At 37.9% G+C, this 20,091-nt stretch overlaps 1 protein-coding gene across 1 annotated transcript in view; it reads right to left on the bottom strand.

Annotated features, from left to right (window-relative positions):
* Positions 1 to 17,830: 17,830 nt before the first annotated feature.
* Positions 17,831 to 20,091, bottom strand: part of LOC134651256 (uncharacterized) — a 56,381-nt gene continuing 54,120 nt past the window's right edge. Inside the window, exon 2 of the mRNA XM_063506325.1 lies at positions 17,831 to 19,288. Coding sequence (XP_063362395.1) covers positions 18,472 to 19,287 — 816 coding nt within the window. The 5' untranslated portion in view covers position 19,288 and the 3' untranslated portion in view covers positions 17,831 to 18,471. The remainder of the gene's footprint in view (positions 19,289 to 20,091) is intronic.

Raw genomic sequence — 20,091 nt, 5'->3', positions numbered from 1 at the left:
AATTTAACTTATATGTTAAAATCGAACTTCACCTCATAGCAACCTTTTCGTAATTAGTTTGAACATACATTCTATGTAACATTATAAAAAATTACTTAAATTAATCTTATTTATACTCTCATACCATTAAACACATCAAATTTAGAAGAAAAACGAAAATACCCGCGTATTTACCCGCGGGTAGGTAAATATCGGGTATATACCGGGTAAATACCCGCTTTCGGGTATTTACCCGGGTAGTTACCCATCTCTAGACAACGTACGTATGCTTACAATGTCAAACAGTTTAAGAAATACAATCAAAATTACGGTCTTATTTAAAAACGACGCTCTGAAATGGGTCTGAACTCTGAAGTACCTAACAAAAAATTCTTTTCACCTCAGCAGCTCGAACAAGGGTACTTTGATTCTTAAAAACAGTGAGCAAAATGCGATTTTGCTCACTGAGTGAGACAAAATGACATTCAAGTGACCTTTATAGTCAAATGTCATTTCAACATGCGGGGTCTAATAAAAGTTCGAAATACTTGGGTTCTATTATCTCTGTCCCTTTCACACTGTTAGCAAAAAGAAACAGACAAAAAAAAGTTAAAACGACATTCAACAGTATATTCACGGTTTATAATAGACCCCCGAAAAACTTCAGACCGCATCGTTCCAAACCACGTACGAGTATGAATTCTTAATAATTAATAAATAAAAATAAAGTTTAAGATTTCATAAAAACTGATAAAATACTATATTTTAGGTATTTTATTGTACAATTAAAATAACGAACTCAAAAAATACACAGATCATCACGCAAAATTAATTATTTTACTTTTAAGAATTTCTACCATAGTTGACAAATAGTACGTATCCGCAATTCGGACCGTATCTTACAAAGATTTTTTTTGTTGTCAAAGTTGGCGATTGAAGTGTCAGTTAATGTTTGTTATTTCTATATTATTTTACTGGAATTTATTATTACGTTTTGTTTTTGTGTTCCATTGCGGTAATTACACTTAATTGTTTGTATATCTTAAGAAAACATGAGTGCAGGTATTAAGTGATGAAGAAGGATTACATTTTTCAAGTTGTCTAATAGGTATGTTCTCACTGCGCTGAGGTGAAAAATGTTGTGTACTACACGAGATCAAAGTTATTTACATCTCGTGCGCTTTTGAGTCCCTTACTACGCTCAAGATTCTAAATTAGATTCACTCGCTACGCTCGTGAATCTATTATAGAATCTTTCGCTTGCACGGGACTCAAAATAAGCACTCGAAGAAATATCAAACTTTGATCACTTGTTGTACAAATAACTATTGTATCACAATTTTTAGCCCTGAAATTTTCTACCAGCCAATTCCATAAAAAGTTTTATGTAATATAATGCATATAAGCAAACGTTTTAAAATGAGAGTGTAACCTTCGATTCAATATGGGAGCGGCTTATTAGCGGCGGGTTCGCGTGACTCTTAATACGACATCATGTCTGGAAGGTTTTAGGGCTGAATATTCGTAAAAAGATGAAATAGACATCTGTGAGATATATTTTAGACATCGCCAAGATACGATAACGATATGTTTAAGAGGCCTGTGAAATTTGACATTTGCGCGATCTTGAACGATTTCCACAAGATATGACTTAGAGATCCAATTCACATCTAATAGATATCTAACTCTATCTAACGTAAAAGTGACATTCGTTGCCCGAATTGCGCTGCAAAAGAGAACTAGTTGAAATCTAAACTATAACTAGAATGGATCTAGTACGTGTCGTCTCTTGTGAATATCTTGAAGTTCGAATACGGCAGAGTGTTTGATAATCTGAATAGGCTTACGCTACTCATGTACCTACATATAACCAGATTTTTTCTAGTTACCTACCTACAATGTGTCTAAGAAGCGCCTAGATTTCTTAGGATTCACATTCCTTTTTGAAAAATTCTTAGGAATACACTTACGAGTTACGAATACACTTATGACGAATGTTATTTTTCCTGTTTTGTTCTGATTTTTGTACAATAAAGGGTTAACTACTACTACTACTACTACTACTATTACTACTACTACGAGTATATCGTACAACTCGTACATGTTAGTCTTTTTCTCTTGAGCTCTAGCCTCATTTTGGACAATGGATATTTTACAACATAGCCCCAACCCATGGAGGAATATTTTTACACACCCTAATAAACTTGCGCCGAGTGAGTGAAAGGAAATGGAAATGTGGCATCCTTGAGTTTATTTAAATCCGAAACTACTTGTTTCCCGCTAGATACGTGCGAGGTCGAACTGTAAGGTCTGAACGAGGGCAACAAAGCTCGGTACATTGCTAATAAGTTGAAATATTGTTAATTTGAACAATGTAGAATGGAGGTTGTTCCTGGATAAGTCTAAGTAGTTTTGACGTTTAATTTCAGGCCAAGTAAGGTTATTCAAGCCACTTTAGGTAGGTAAGTACATCATCATCATCATTTGCCTTTGGCCTGTAACATCAATAAAATGATGGTTTATACACACAATTATTTAGGTACAGGCGTCTAGAAATACGACCAGTAGAAAAAGACAAATATGTAGTATATGTACATGTAGTATGCAGCAGCGTAGGTTAAGTTCACCAAAGGTTGCGGAAACTTTCCAAAAAGTTGGACAACTTCTCGGAAATTTTACAAGAAACAAAGATAACATTGAATAATTTTACGAAACAAGTGAGTCTAAACCGTAAAATTATTCAATGTGAGTACCTATGCCTCACAAGTCTCACAACAGTTTAAGAGCCCATCAACGTGCACACTAGCGCCACTGCTAAATAATCGTGATTATTTCAATTTAACGAAAGATATTTAAAAAAAGGGGGCCGCTACGGACTGTATCTTGTATTAAAGTACCTTTTGAATACATCAAACTAGTTTCTATGTTGCTGGATTCGTCATTCTATGAACTCAAAACAAAAACGGTCGTTTTAACTTTGGACGCATAGATTGACGAATCCAGCAACAAAGAAACTAGTTTGATATAGGTATTCAAAAGGTACTTTAATACAAAATACAGTACGTAGCGGCCCCCTTTTTTAAATATATTTCGTTAAATTTAAATAATGACGATTATTTAGCAGTGGCGCTAGTGCGCAGGTTGATGGGCTCTTAAGTATGCGAATTAAATAGTAGAGATTGAAGACGAAGCTAATTAATACACTTGGGTATGGGTATCCTACATTTGCTACACTAAAAAGGCTTTCGAAGAACAAGCCTCTTGCTTTTCACGGTGATTCCATCTTTAAGAATGTAGGTATGCCCGATGACCGTGGGCCGTGGTCAGAAAGCATTTTAGCAAGCATTAAAAGACTGACTGCTTTACTAGTTTCCTCTATTTTTAAAACTTTGAGTATTTCCCACAGTCCATGAGTGGACATTTTGTAAAACGCAGTAACTGTAGTTAATAGCAAACCGTTTTGTTCTCCAAATAGAACATTCTTGTAATTGTGATCGAATGATTTAATCGATCGGTTGTGCTCGTTTGTTGCGCTTGGCAGATTTGGCAGGGCTCTGCTCGTTAATCGGGCTTGTTGCTAAATAGACGTGTTGTTCGTGGTTACTGATGTACCTATGTATGTGTACCTAATGTGTATTAAGTTTAAATAGGGGTTTGTACGAGAACACTAACATTTTGAGTGACACCAAGGGCGTCGCGTCGCCACTGTCGCCAGCCCTACCCAAGATTTAAGGCACATTTTCCTAATTTTAAGCAAAAGAAAGATTTTACATGCCGTTTCAGATAGTGATAAAGTAAGAATTAGGCTTTAAAGTCCATTTATTTTATGATGTCCACAGGAGAGTCGCATAGTTTTAACTTATACCTTGATCTGTGACTCTTACTAAAAATGATTTCGTCCCAAATAGATGATGGAAAAAATATTATTTTTGGTATTTAAGTTACCTTACGTTTATCTACAATTTGAAATATTTCGGGAGGGGAGGAGATAATATTTAGGGTGAAGATAAGTATTCATCGGCAAAGGAAAACGTCACGAGGAAAGCTACATTTTGCGAAGAAACTTACACGTGTGTACACTGACTCACGCTATATACCGGGCCGGGGCCGCCGCTTCGTTGTCTATGGAAGCACCATGATCACCAGGGTTTGCACGACGGATCCGAAATGTATGGGAAGATCCGCGGATCCGGATCCAGATCCGGATAATTTTATACATTTCGGATCCGGATTGCAAACCCTAGCCGTCATAGAATGACATGGCGGACTCCTCGGCTCGGGCTCGGCCCGGTCTAGCGTGAGTCATCCTTAGGTAGATACTATTTCAGCGTAAGGACAGTAGCCCAAAAATCCACTTGTACGTGTACCTGGGCGTTTTTTTTAAAGTTGTTCCCTACACTTTTTTTTCAAATTTGGGATTGTTTATGTTATTTCTACTCAGAATCACGAGCTCTTTCTATCCTAATAGGAGAAAAAAAGTGTCCCAAAATTTCCATACATTTTTCGATCTTTCCATTCCGCGACCGCCATACAAAAGTCTATGAAAAATGGTGACGGAATGGAAATAAAAACCTTAGGACACTTTTTTTCTCCTATTAGGATAGAAAGAGCTTGTGATTCTGAGTAGAAATAACATAAAAAATCCCAAATTTGAAAAAAAAAGTGTAGGGGACAACTTAAAAAAAAAACGCCACCTACAAATTACAAGCTAGGATCCATTAATAGCTATTAGCTATTAATGGATCGTAAATTTATATCATTATATTTTCTTTTCATTGGTTGTTCCGTCTAGTGGCTTTTCTTTATAAATGGAGCCAATAGGGATTGAGTAGGTACTACATCTAATAACTATGGATCTACTTAGTTCTAGGAGTTCTAGGCACGTTTAGGTCACTGCACAATGCAGACGTCATGCATTACAAGTTCTAGTGATATTGCTCTACATACATCACTGTTACCTAGTTAGTTATTATTTATGGGACATTGCCAAAGTGGGGCGAAGCACATAAGTTACGACTATGACATTATTGTGTATTCATGTAGGTATCTGTCACTTGCATGACACAATACTAATAAGGGTTAAGGATGACTCACGTTAGAACGGTCCGGGCCCGGACCGACACTTCGTTTTCTATAGAAAGCATCACGTGATCACTCATAGAAAACAAAGTGTAGGATGTCTCGGCCCGAACCCGGACCGTTCTAACGTGAGTCATCCTTTACAAGGAGAAGGGGTACCAAGATGTAATGGGTCCTTAGCAAAGAAGGATAAAGGATAAAGATAAGTGTACGTCCGACGTCCGTAGGACTTGCCAGTTCAATTGATAATGAATTAAAGGTATAAGTAAGTACCTATTAAATAAGCCGTCATGCAGCTAAAGAAATCACTATTTTTTAAATTTTAGAATAAATCATGAAGAACTGCCTCAGGTGAGAATTGAACTTGCTACCACATTTCAATGGTTTTTTAAGAACAATGGAACAATCTAATTTTATATTCGTGAAATGAATTCAACATTTCTAAGTCACTAGGTAGTTTGTTTAGGAAGTCCTATTAATCTATCTTGATTCTTGCCTCTAATTAATGATGTTATTTAAATGTGTAGTTTTTATAGAAGCAGTAGGAGCAATACTCACGCCGCTGATTATCCCTTGGTTGCAACAACGACTGAAGCATATCTGCAACAAACACATGCACTTTAGAAACTTATTTATTTAAATACTAAAATAAATATTCAAATTCAAAGTCAATTTGTGTAAGAATGTCCCTATAAACATTCTTACACAAACTGACTTACTTAAGTCTCACGCTCAAGAAGGTTTCTTTTGTGACGTCTCAGTCAGACGACGACATATACCTATAAAATATTTAAAATAAAATATATAGAAAACATCCAAGACTCGGGAACAAATATCTGTGCTCATCACACAAATAAATGTCATTTTCGGGATTCGAACCCAGGACCACCGGCTTCACAGGCAGGGTCACGACCCACTAGGCCAGACCAGTCGTCAAATAGGTAGGTACCTATAATTATTTACCTACCTTTCTGCCTCATTGCCGCCGAAAATAAACAGTTTTGGTGACAATTACAGCCGTAATGCAGTCGGCAGTAATGTCGCGCTCAAATCCTGCTGCAGCAGTAATGTTGGTGTAGTCTGAATCCGAACGGTACCTTAAGTGTGATCCTAAGTACATATATGTATAGGTATAGGTACTGTACCCCTAGTGTAAATTTCATTCGATAGCGTGACGGACGTACGCGTTTGCGTTAAATCTCATTTTGTATGGGATTTTGAACAGCGCGCCAAGCGGGACGTTTTCATAAGTGACATTTCTTCAACCAAAAACGTCACTTTTGACTAAATAGTTTTGACACAGATCAGTCTCATATCGGTGTGACATCTTATAAGCATTTTTCGAATCGGGCCGCAAGAAAAACGCAAAATCTCTCAAGCCTGTATTTGTTTTGTTCTGAACTAAATTAACTCTGTTGAAGGATAAGATAAAGTAGCCATCTCCGCGTACACCACAGCCACAGAGAGAAAAGCGTAGCTTCTCTTAAGTTAAATAGCTGAGCTAATTAAACCTAGGACAATTCCATTCTCTTTTTTATTACGTGAAGTGTTCTCTGACAAACAACAAAAGCGGAAAAACAATAGGCACCTAGATTACTTTCCTTCTTTCCTTCCATAATATTATATTCACGACTACAAAAATATTCGTATAATAGCCAGACGCTAATTTGGCAATCCTTAATTACTTATTATCTGAAGTTTGATTTCCAATTTGACGTTTTAACTAACTACAAATGTAGTGCATAATAATTAACGCACCACATCTGTAACTGATATACCATGCTGAATCAATCAAAACACTGCAAGTACTGCAACAGTAGTTATAAATAAAATGTAAAATGTACACACCATCCTCCTTTACCCTCCAATAACAGCTTTTACACCCAATCCAAATATTACCCGGGTTTCCGATTCATCCAATGTACTTTCTGCAGCATTGCTGTACGTTTACCAGACTCAGAAAAGCTACTACAAACCTGGTCTCCTAATATGCACAGTTTGTGTGGAACTCAAGCTCAAGTTACACTGGCAATCGAATACTAGGTATAGGTTTATGGACTTTGTGTCTGTAATAAGGTTTACATTCACAGTGTGGACGATGGTACTCGTATTCCATCGAATGACCAATGTGACCGTCGGTGAATCTAATGGCCTTTGAATAAGGTTTACGTTGTGTGGATGGTATTCGGATGAATACACGTGTATTTGCGCGGTGCGCGGCCATAACATGCTTCTGATGTTGGTTTAGGGGACCGAAGCCGATTATTTGTGATCGTTGTGTTCCAGTTCTCTTTGTAAAAGGAAATTCTCAAATCGATTGATGTTTGAACTCAAAAATCAATCATGCGGCTTATTATGATTATTAAACAAAGGGGATGACTAAATAACTATTTTGAATGTCACACGGTTGATAGATTGTGTTAGCTGAAGACCATGTCCAGGATTGACCGAAGTGGAAGGAGAAAAGCAGGAAAGCGGAGTTTGTTACAGGTCACAGTATCATACACAGATAAAAGAGGTTAAACGTAAACGAAACCATTTTGTATCAGACAGTGTAGTGCACATTATCTATGTAATAGTGGCGACTATTTTTACAAAAATAATCTCTCTGCTTATTTCCCTACGGGGCTGTTGCGCTGTAACGACGCTCAGTTAACTCAGATTGCATATTTATAATAGGTTACAGAGGTCACCGTCGGCTGTCTGTCATATTTATGGTGATATTCATCCGAATACCATCCGTCCGTCAAATGCAACTGCCGATGACATCCGTCAAATGTAGCTGCATTACGTTGCGACATAACTGCTGTGAAGTGCTGTGACATCAACGCCGCCACGATATCTGTCAATTTCCTTCATAATATGAATGACAGATTGAACGTCACAATCGCGTCAGTAATGCGGCGGCGGCGGCAAACGTCAGTCATTTTATCATGCCGGAACCACACTTCGCTATGCGTTATTTGTTATGCGCGTTATTCGGCCGCATACGACGAAGTGTGGAGGGTTCATTCGTCTATTTTGCTATATTTGCCCGCATAACGCATAAGCGCGAATAGCAAATACGCCTATCCGTCCACCTGTCGGTTTTTTGACACACTTCAAAGGACACGAATAAGCCGAATATGCGTCTCGACTGCCCACACTTCGTTCACTCATTCACTCGCTTACGCTGTTCAAAGTCAAAACGCACCACATATGTTTGGCACACCGGCACCAAGTTTGGCACACCGGCACGAAGTGTGGATGCCGTGTTTGTTGTTCGCTCACATAACAAATATTTGAGCGAATACAGCGTAGTCGCATAACAAATAACGCATAGCGAAGTGTGGTTCCGGCATCAAGAAAATCGACAGATACAGCGGCGACATTGACGCTGCAGCAATAATGTCGCAACAGTAAGGCTGCGGTCGTACTGCAGACGCCGCACGCAGCCGACAACGTCACGTCGCACGCAGCGTCTGAATGGTGTTGGCGGGGGGACGCCGCACGCAGCGAGCGAAAACGACCACTCCCGAGCATTCTCGAACACACCATTCAGACGCTGCGTGCGACGTGACGTTGTCGGCTGCGTGCGGCGTCTGCAGTACGACCGCAGCCTAATACAGCTGCAGTTGCCATCCGACCATCATCGTCACCTGAACGCAGCACTAGAAAAAAAAAACCGGCCAAGTGCGAGTCGGACTCGCGCACGGAGGGTTCCGCACCATCAACAAAAAATAGAGCAAAACAAGCAAAAAAACGGTCACCCATCCAAGTACTGACCCCGCCCGACGTTGCTTAACTTCGGTCAAAAATTACGTTTGTTGTATGGGAGCCCCACTTAAATCTTTATTTTATTCTGTTTTTAGAATTTGTTGTTATAGCGGCAACAGAAATACATCATCTGTGAAAATTTCAACTGTCTAGCTATCACGGTTCGTGAGATACAGCCTGGTGACAGACGGACGGACGGACGGACGGACAGCGGAGTCTTAGTAATAGGGTCCCGTTTTTACCCTTTGGGTACGGAACCCTAAAAAACGGTAACGCCTTTGTATTCCCAATCCGAATGTAACTTTAAATCATTGAACTATTATTCTGCCCTGCTTATCGCAAACGCAGTACTTTGCATGAGGGTTTTCATGCAAGTACTGCACCCGCGATAAGCAGGGCAGTATAGAACAGGCACAGAGAATCAGTATTTTGCGCCTTGAGTTAATGTTGTTTTGATTGACATCAAACCATATAGAAGCGGAACATGAGTCTCGGGACATAAACGCGTAAGCGCCATGAATTTTACGGCGTTAACCACGTTTTGGTCGTGTGGTACAGGTTGCGATTGCGACAATTTCATTGTTTGGTATGGCTTCTCTAACTCAATGCATTCAATCGAGTTTCAGAAACGAAGCTATCCATGCCAAAGATAGTAAAACACCCAGTAAGCGAGCATTGCAAATTGTAACGACATTTAAACCCGTGACCTATTTCCGAGCGATGTAAGACGTTATTAAGAACTCGACGACGTAGTTAAATCGCGTGGAAATTGTCACATCCTGAATGAGAGACTTATGCCGTTTTACAACTGTGATGTAAGTTTAAGCATGAAAGAGATTTCGATTCTAATTGGATTCCAGAACTTGATTTCCTGAATCCTGATAGTTTACTTAAGTTCCTATTTATTAGCCAAAGTTTTGGTAACTAACCAAGAGGGTTATCGCAAAATTAGGGAGAATTAAGTTAACTAGTAGGAGTAGTACCGTAAAATGGGGTGAGTAGGGTTCGCGGGGAGAGTTGGGTTATGAATGGGGAGAGAAGGGATGAAAGGAGGGTGAGATGGGATTTTAAGGCTACTGCTACAAAAATAATGTATTCCAATTTAAAATGGAGCTATAGTAATAATCATAATAAAAAAAATCGATCCAACAATCTTCCAAAATCACCTTTGTATGAAATCCCATCTCAACCCAATTACGAGGGACTACGGGGTGAGGTGGGTTTACCTGTTTATCGCCAAAGTTATGAAATGGAACTACCCAAAATAAAATAAAAACTAAAATACAAACGTCCGGAACACTTATTATATACACCATTCAGTTTGCATATGTAAAAATAAAATGTTATCGAGGTTTGAATGTCAGTTTTGACCCTACTCACCCCATTTTACGGTAGGTTGTTTGTCGAACAGAGACCTTGCGATACTTTTAGTTCGCGTCAGCTGATCATGATTCATGATCTCACCGATAATAGCTTGAGATTTGCAATTCATTGTGGCATTTGGTCGATAGATTGAATTCGTTGCTCCTACACAGACAACGATTATCTAAAATTGCATGCAATTTGTTGCAACGTCTGTGGAAGCCTTAATTCAAACTTCATTTCAAATAAATGCTATCAATGTAATGGTTCGGAGCTACTGTTACACTAATTAAACCCCTACATTACATACCTACATTTTCATCCTAATAGCTCCTAAACTTCCGAACCGTTCCTAGTCTTGCGAATTATGAAAATGCCAATTCATTATAACTTATAACTGAAAAGTGTGGCTACCACCAGTTTGGCACTGACATAAACGCAATCGAGAACGTAACTTACTTTCTATGCAATCTCGCTCGTATTCGCATATTAGTGCCAGCGAGATGTATAGAAAGTAAATTACGTTCTCAATAGCGTTTATGTCAGTTTTGAGGTACGGGGTAGGTACCTACTTAAGTGTACGTCCAAAAAAAATTGGGCTCCTCCCATTAACATCGTACCAGGTACATGGAAAATGGGATTTTTTTTATAATTTTTTTCGTACAAACCATTGCGACTGCCTGGTATTTTAAGTAAGTAATTAAACACATTCCAGCAATCTTTGGCTCAAAGCTAGCCTACCGTGTACTGGAAATAGGTCTACTTACACTTAACATCCAGCCAGTTTAATCACCGGCGCAACGTAGTAGCTTTAATTAATTATTTTTCGTTCAGCGCTCGTCACCATTTTGAATTTCAGTATTTACCGACTGGGTTGTGCCCCTAATTTGGATGTTTGAACCTTTTGCATATGTCAATAAATAAATAAATTATTATTGGGCATTCTTACACAGACTAAAGAAGGCTTGTGTTCTGGGTGCTCCGACAACGATACTTACATATGACACCCATAACTCGGAAACAAAATTACCATGCTCATCATACAAATTAACACCCTTACCGGAATTTGGAACCAGGACCATGGGCACTTCAAAACTTCTCCCTGACACTACCCACAAAAAAAATAGGCCAGACTGGTCACATTACTATAAACAGCTAGGGACTGAAAGCTAGTAAGTGACCTATATAACCAATAGGCCACGGTACCTAACCCGACCCCTAAAGACGCCCTATAGCGTCTGACGTCATTTAAGGCGTAGGTACCTACTTAACGGTAATGATGTCAGCGCAAATACTTCAGTTCGAACGTTTATTGTCTTGTTAGTGGAAGTCAAGACATGTGGATCTGGAGTACCTACATAAGTACACTGGAAAACAATGAATTCAGAATCAAATATCATTTATTTTTAGGTGACTAAGGTCCACATATGTGTTACAGACTGTTACAGCTCTAAGATACCTAAACATTAAGTTTATTTTTCTATGACAATTTAAATGTCTGCTGAAATAATTATAACTTTTTTATACAAGTTATTATTTATTTATTAATAGGAGGAACACAGGAACACATAAATAAAAACGAATTATATAAGGAGTTCAATAGAAATGGCAAATAAAATTTTACCTTCAATGCCTCGTATCACGCACTTTTTAAGGACAACCATGATTTTATCTTCACTCAACAGTTTATATAGGTACTTAAATCTTTTATTTATATCAAATATTAGTTAAAATATATGTTACTTGAATTGGCAATATTTCTAAAATAAAATATGTCATGTTTGTTTACTTTATTTGCAATACAAAAACGGCGCACGGATTTTGCCATTCAGTAAATTCCACCCTCGATAACAATAAACTGCCCTTGGTACTTTGGTACACTCTTTGCTCGTACCCAAGGTTTATGACCATGACGAGATAACTCAATCTGGAGCCGATCCGACAAACGTACGATAAAAGCTGCTTCGAAGATAGCTAGAGACTAATTCAACTAGCTTTCGGTTTTTTGCAGTTTTTGGAGGTTCTAAAAACGTGGCATTTTTGGCAACCTGACGAATCACGTACGGCCCGATTCGATCTTAAAGATACGTAAAAAAATTGCTAAAGATACGACATGTACCTATCGGATATGTCAGTGTCAAAAGTGACGTTTCTTCAAACAAAAACGTCACTTTTGACACTGACATATCCGATACATAATATCCACTATAATATCCAATTATCCTTATCTATATCGTAGCAAATTTTTGAAGTAGGTACCCGACTGCTTATAAAAATGGTCTAACTTACCTATCGCTACTTTTGTTGTAACTTCAAGAATTTTGAATAAAAGAACAATACAATTATTTAATAATCGTAATTTAATAATAATAAGTGTAATAAATTGAGTGAAACAAAACGCTTTTGGTGGATGACGCGTGAAGCCGCCAAATGGAGAAAGCGCGTAACTTAAACATGCAAGATTTTACAAGAGTTTAAATTACGTTTTAATTAAGATATTAATGTAATTATTTACAGACGCGAGTGGCAGTTTTTAAACAAGTTTTTATTTAAACGTCACTTTCTCGATTTGACAGTAGTTTTTAATGGTTTTAATTAAACATCGTTCCCTTATTTTTAGATCGCTAGAATACTGTAGGGATTTACGTGTTTTATACAATTTCACTATTATTTGTGCTTAGTTTACATTAGTATCACTGTTTAGCAAAAAGATGGGCTATACTCCCATGTCGCATGCATAAAAATACTGATATAGGAATTATAGATAATGTAGTAATATTGATAAATTGAAAAATCTCTTGAGTACCTAGGTATTATACGAACAGGAATGTAATTTTTTTATGGACATGTTTATGTTTCGCAACTTATAACAGACCTAAATGTCTGCTTCAGATGTTTCTGTCTCATTCGTTTTTATGTCAGCGTTAGACTTGTAAAAAATTACGAGTAATTTATGCACATGACACTTACAATATTTCCATTTCGTTACTTTACGTTGAGACGTAAAAAGAAACAAGTTCACATTATGTTTCATAGATGGCGTGAGTCGGTAACTTGGCATAGATCGATTGTCGATCGGAGTATCGACCAATCGACGATCGAAGCATAAGTGCAGCATCCGATACGCTAGTTTGGTAACACCGTGATGACATCTATTGAAACAATAGTTTCTTTTACACCCCAACAAACACTACAATGTGCTAATACAATAGTACAATCATGTAAAGAGCTTGTAAAATAGCGCAAAAGCGTTTATAAATATGACGACACCGAAAGAAATGAATACACCGAACATGTTGAGCGATACACCAAACCACATACTATTACATAATATAATAAAACACCTAGTTTGTATAAAATTGGGACATCACTTTAGTTAACTTTTTAGCACATTTATTTCTGCCAGGGTCAACATAAACGGCATAATTAGGTACCTACTACGAAATTCCAAAATAATGCTTAAATTTCGTTTTAAAGCAGCAAATTTCTACATTTTTATTAATTACATATTAAAATAGTAGAATTTTTAAAGCTCGACATACACATGACAACACTCATGAAAAATAATTTAAAAGATAAATCCAAATTCCATGATATATAGTGCACAATGATGAAGAATAATATACGCTGCCAACTAAATAGAAGTAAATGGTTTTACCGAAAAAAGCTTTTATAATTTGGTACAAACTTTCGCAGAAGTTGTTTTTACTTTTTCCCTTAATAGTGTCGCGTTTTTATCTTTTTATGTAGGTACGTTACGTGTAGGCAGCGTCGTAATGAAGCCTTTGCATTCATTTGCGTCCCCTAGAATACTTAAGTGCATCTTCTGCATCCATTTCGAGTTTCATGCGACTCTGTTGAAAGAGCGAGTTTTATGCGATTTTGCTGAATGCACCGAGACGGACAAAATGTTCTCATGACTTTACGAGTATGAATGCATTGGTAGAAATAAATGTGCCGCTGACATAGCGAAGTAGGCTACAACTTGCCGCGTATTTCTGCTCGTGATATGAAACAAACTTTATCCAGAAGAAACTGATGATGGAACTGGGTTATCTCGTTTAAAATTTCCCCTTGTGCGTGAAACGAACTATATTTCAGATAATGTTTAAAAAGTTCACCACGCCGACATCGATCGTTGAGTGATTGTGTTTTGTTTATATATGCGTTATAACCAAAACGAATCGATGATTAATTTGCGTTCATTGATAGATCAATCAATGATCGATCTATTTGTGTGGTAGCACTCTAAATTATGTTATCATAGTTTGATTGACTCTTAATTCTGATTCTTTTTAGTTTTGATAATAAATTGTAAAGATTATTTATTGCTTCTCCTGAATGAGTAATTATTAAATCGATTACGTTGAATACGAATGAAATATGTACAAGTGATAAGTACTTATATAGCAAATATATTAAATTGAATTATCCTAATAAAATACCTAAGTATAAAAGTAGTGTAGGCACAAGAAATTTCATTATCAATGTGTGCAATCTCTATAATATTTCGCTATTACAATATAATTATTATGTGCATTTGGATTGACATTAATTTACTAAAATTTTATCAGTGTTTACCGTGGACTTTTAATATAATCACGAAAATAAATGTGATCTTAGATTTTGCTGAATGTTAAATTGAGGTTATTAATGCTGTTACCATCTTGACCAATTGAAAACTTCAAGTACCGAAAATATTAATTCATAGACGACCATACAAACTGTGTACGATAAAGTGTGTTAGATATCGTTTTCTAAAACACCACCAATATGGGCCGATAATCATTATTTAACTTAAAATGATATAATTTATTTTCAGATATTTATAAGGCGACACGGTAAACACTGAATAGTATCAGTAAAAATTGTACCAATAAAGTAAAAGGTCTACACTAAAGCGCATAAGTATATTAGCAATCTCTCTGTGTCAGTTCAAAATGGTATTTAAGGCCAGTGTGGAGAAGATCGGATATACTTTAAAATTTACTGTAAGTGGAGACTGTGTACAAGAGTTAGAAGCGACGAAAGAGCTTGTAGATGGTCTTACCTGGTAGACGGTCTTCGCCACATTGGCCTTACTATTTATTTAGTAAAGAATAGTGATCGATCGAATTTATTTGTATTATGATACGCCACTTCACTTGAGTTTAGGAGTTATACGAATAATAAATATATGAAATACAAACTATAATAATCACAGGATCTGAAATCTTTGACTTTAAAATGTGCGAACAAACAAAGGATGTCTGTATGATATCACAACTTTTTGTGCTTGCGAATTAAATCTCAGTAGAAACGAATACAAACAAAATTTAATTATAGTATACATTGAAAAATTTACGATATTGTAAGTTTGGCGGCTTGGCAACGGTTCAAAATAACCTTGTAAATTTTACATTTAAATAAACATTATATTCATTATTATATAAACAATGTACAAGTCAAAATATTAAGCACTGTATATGCCAGCATAACGTCGCCCCTTTAAGCAAAATAGTGTAACCCATAAATATATTTTTTTACAATTTGCTTAGGAAAAACATTTTCATATATTTATCACTTCATATACCTAGTGTACAAAAATGTGATGATAATCTAGCCCAATATGATCGACCATTTCCGTTGAGACGCAACACTACCATTAAATACCTGTATTTTTTAACTGTAAAATGGAATGGTTTTTGATCATTTCAAAATAGTAGAATTAAGTTTAAAAGAGGAATAATCTCGACTTATTTCTTATTCGTAATTTGAACGTGTTCTGTAGCCTTACCACGAGTTTGACACTGACATATTCGCTAGCATGTGCGCGTACTTTCTATGCATCTCGCTCGTAATGGCGTATTACATAGTGCGAGCGAGATGTATATAAAGTAACTTACGCAGACTTTAGCGAATATGTTAGTGTCAAACTCGTGGTTAGGCTACTGTATTTCAGTAAAAACGTCACACAAGCTAGCTGAGACTAGACATCGAGACAGATATGACAATAATCTTAGGCCTCACACGAATTGGTCCTTCGATGTTTGATCATTTTGTAAGTAAGGTTACTCTTGTTTTGGACAGATTTTCAAGGAAAAAGGTGAAATAAAATATTGAGAAAGTTAATAGAGCAAGCGAGCAAGCTTCAAGATTTCCAGAAGGATAAGATCGGTTGAACAAAGCAACTATAATTTCAACACAGTGGAAAGAAAGAAACACACATATGGAAAGTGCCAAAGCTAGCAAGTTTGTATAAATACTCGCGATAGTAAATTCTACGTAGAAGGAAAATGTATTTAAGATAGCTTCTTATTTATATAATTTTACTATGTTTCTGTAACTAAGCGACAGGTCGTATTTTAATTATTTTGGCAAGACCCTCAAAATATTTAAAGATAAATCAATGTAACTTAAATGGAAGGACCAATTCGAAATGAAGCTAACTATGATAATATATATGATAGGAAAATACCAAAAAACGTGCGTTTTTGTCAATTCACTGAGATTGCGTCATATTTTGATATTTTTCTCTCACAGTACATTACAGCTATTAGTTATTTAGTAGTAAATTGTGCTCATACATTACACACACCTGGTGAGACAGTTCGTTATAAGGCAATGCTATAGACAGCACTTAGATTAGTTTAAAGTTTTAGAGCTAGGATCCAAAAACTATACATCGATACCCTAGTACAGTCGTACTAATTTTATTTATTTTAATAACAACTTTATTACTGTGCACTATGGTCGTAATTTTACAAAAAAAATTATCCGTAATTAGTACGATTGTGAACTAGAGTAACGACATGGTAAATGTGATATTTTTTTTCAATTTGGTGTTACATTCACAACTCAGTAATACATAGTAGGATGCGTTGGGATGTAGCGTTAAAAAATTATCACATCGACCTTTGCGAAGATTTAAAAGGAGATTGAAAATACTAGGAGAGGGAAAGTTATAAAAGAACTAAGAATAATATTAAAGTTTGAGCATGGTGAAGTGAAGCTAAGCTCGTGTCCTTAAGCTTATAATTAATATCAATGTTCACTATATATATCAATATATATTTGTTCCTTCCGCGAAAGTAGATACAACTGGACTTGCGTCCTTTTTCGCAAAAGGCAAATGTTAAGATATCGACGACTCGCGTTCGTCGCTCGCAGTCGCTCCTTGTCACAGCCACAACCAAACTAATTATTAAAATGCAGGATATTAACTAAATTAGTTACAAATTACAACCTTATAAATGCAGAGTGAATCACAGTAAATAAACTACAAGATCTGGTAAAACTGCTGTGAATTTAATCGTATATAGAAAAAAATGCCCTAAATATTTTGGCACTTGATACGAAGACTGTATGAAATTCAAAAACGGGCTGTTATTATTTTAAACTACATGCCATGCAGTTAAAAGGTAAATTTTCTTTTCTTCTCAATAAATATAATTAAAAAGGGTTAAATTTGTAATCACTAAACATGACCGCTAATCCTTTCCGTTAAAAGTTTAAAACTACTCAGACCAAGTAAAACTATACTTGACGCGGCGAATGACTATTCCTATGACATATCATTATTTATATGGAGTACATTATTTGTATGGTAGTCAAAGGTTTCTAGACTTTTTTGGTACTTTAACACATTTTTGTTATTTTGAAATGTAACAAAAATATTTCGAGGAACTGTCATACGGATCGTCATTGGCCGCGTCAGGTATAGTTGACAGTAGAACTAATACAATATCAAGAATACAAAGTATTTTCTGTAAGCAGTGAAGTAATAGGCAAACAAACAGTAATTAATATCGTATAAAACCGTCAGGTATAAGTACAGTATATTAACAATCAGTCTCAAGCCAATACATACGGATTCCCATAGATAATTGATAAAATATACAATACGTTATCACCTCTTCGAATTGCAATTCGACTTAATGATCGTTTTCTCCCATAGTTTCCGACCGTTTTTTTTCAGTTTCCAACTGCAATTAAAAGAGGATAACGCGTTACGACTTAACACTAAAATCTACCGAGAGTTGGTCCGTCTGTTAAAATATAAAATAGAGAAGCTGTTGATCTAAGTAACGCCACTGATAGTCTGCCGCAAGCGCCGAAACATTACATACACCACGGGGAGGGGCGCGGGCGCCGCAGAAGACCTCGATAGACGCACTACCGGCGCCCCGCCTCAAAAGTCATCGGATTAACGTAGGAATCGAGCGGCACTGAAACCCAGTTTAAGGACCAAAGTAAATTGTCAGGGTACAATCAAGTGGCACTAAGAATGCGAAAGAGCCGGGAAGGCGTGGTCGTTCACATCCGCGACATGATCATGTACCGGCCGTCGGCCAGCAGCTCGCGCGTGTCGGAGGGCGAGCCGGGGCTGAGGCTCGGCGCCACCGACGGCGTCGAGTACGTGTCGCGGTTGAACTTGCCCAGTCGCTTCTCACTCTCTGAAGCCAAGGAGCATTCCTCCTCTACTATCTGCTCGAGCGGAGACTCTCTGAGAGCGTCGCCGTTGAGGGCTAGTGCGTTGACGAAGCCGTGCACTCGGTCCGGCGGTGGCTCGGTATAGGTCTCTGTAATGGTTTCAGGTAGGGCTTCAGCGGCGCGCGCTCGCCGCGCGTGTTTTGTCGTATGACCTCCCGTCTCCGTATCTCTCTCTAGCCGGTGACCTGATCGCGATCGCGTCAGCTGACGCTGCACGTACTCCTCCAGCGCCTGCTCCTCGCTCTTAGTCAAGTATTTGTGTAGCACGATCAAGAATATTCCTATCCCGAGCGCGAACAATCCGGACCACACTAGCTCGTTAAACCAATTGCCGGAGCCGATGGTGCTCCAGGACGTGACGTCATCGGGAAGTAAACCTGAGCCGATGAGGAAGAAGGAGAGGACGAGGAACACGACTCCGAGATGGAGCATGCCCACGGAGGAGACGACTTCATTCTCGCTGGTGCGAGTGTTCTTGAAGCGGCGCCGCTCGAGGCTGCCGGTGGAGCAGTGCGGCGAGGTGACGCCGGACTCGGTGGACTGCAGGGAGTAGCGGCGCTCCTTGGCGCGCTGCTGCTCGGCGCGGCGCTTGCGCTCGCGGCGGATGGCGAGCGCGGAGTGGAGGCCCACGGCGTGCATCCTGCAAGCACGGGCACGGGTGAGTGTGTGTGGCGGCCTCGGCCGGCACCGCACCCGTGCCCGCGCCGCGCCGCCACGCACAAGATACGCCGGTCCGGCGGCACAAGCGGATAACACACGGCGCAACGCGTCGAGCGTTTCGAAACTTTGTTATTATTAATAATTTAAACCGCGCACCTGATGCAACCGCATTCGGCGCCCCTCGGCGGTTCTGTGTGTTATCCGCCTGACTCTTCTAAAATCTACAGTATTGTGGCATTAAAATTGGAAACAAATAATTTAATTAGGTTATATTCTTGGAGCTTAACTTAACCCAAGAGTATAAAATTCAGATTTAGTCACCACGCTAATGAGATTTGAAGTCTGCAATTACTAAAACTAGTCTTGTTGAACTTTTTTAACTGCAGACTAAGATTGCCAGCACCGTAACGTATCTTCTGCGTTCGAAAAACTTAAATTTAGTTATCTTACTGGTACTTTAAAAGGCATTCCAGAAAATCTCATCAAGCAGAGACTTAAGCATAAATCAAGGGTGCGTGTCAGCCCCTGTCTAAGTGTAGACGGGGCCTATAGGGCGGAGTAATAGCCTATTACCTATATCGTTAAATCACATTGGATTGGACTTGAATAACATATATGTAACTGACATTTCGTAAAATAAAATGGGTAACTTTATGCCTTATCTTAGTTATAACAAAGTTTATTGTAACCAATCCGATAGGTTAATGTTCTTTTTTACCTTTTTATCCTCTAACCCCCCAGACATCAAAATGTGTCGAGACAAATGCAATTTTAATATGTTAA

This window comes from Cydia amplana, chromosome 9 (genome assembly GCF_948474715.1).
Source record: "Cydia amplana chromosome 9, ilCydAmpl1.1, whole genome shotgun sequence".
Taxonomy (NCBI): Eukaryota; Metazoa; Arthropoda; class Insecta; order Lepidoptera; family Tortricidae; genus Cydia; species Cydia amplana.
Note: the sequence above shows the minus strand (reverse complement) of the source record. Positions and strands in the feature narration are given on the sequence as shown.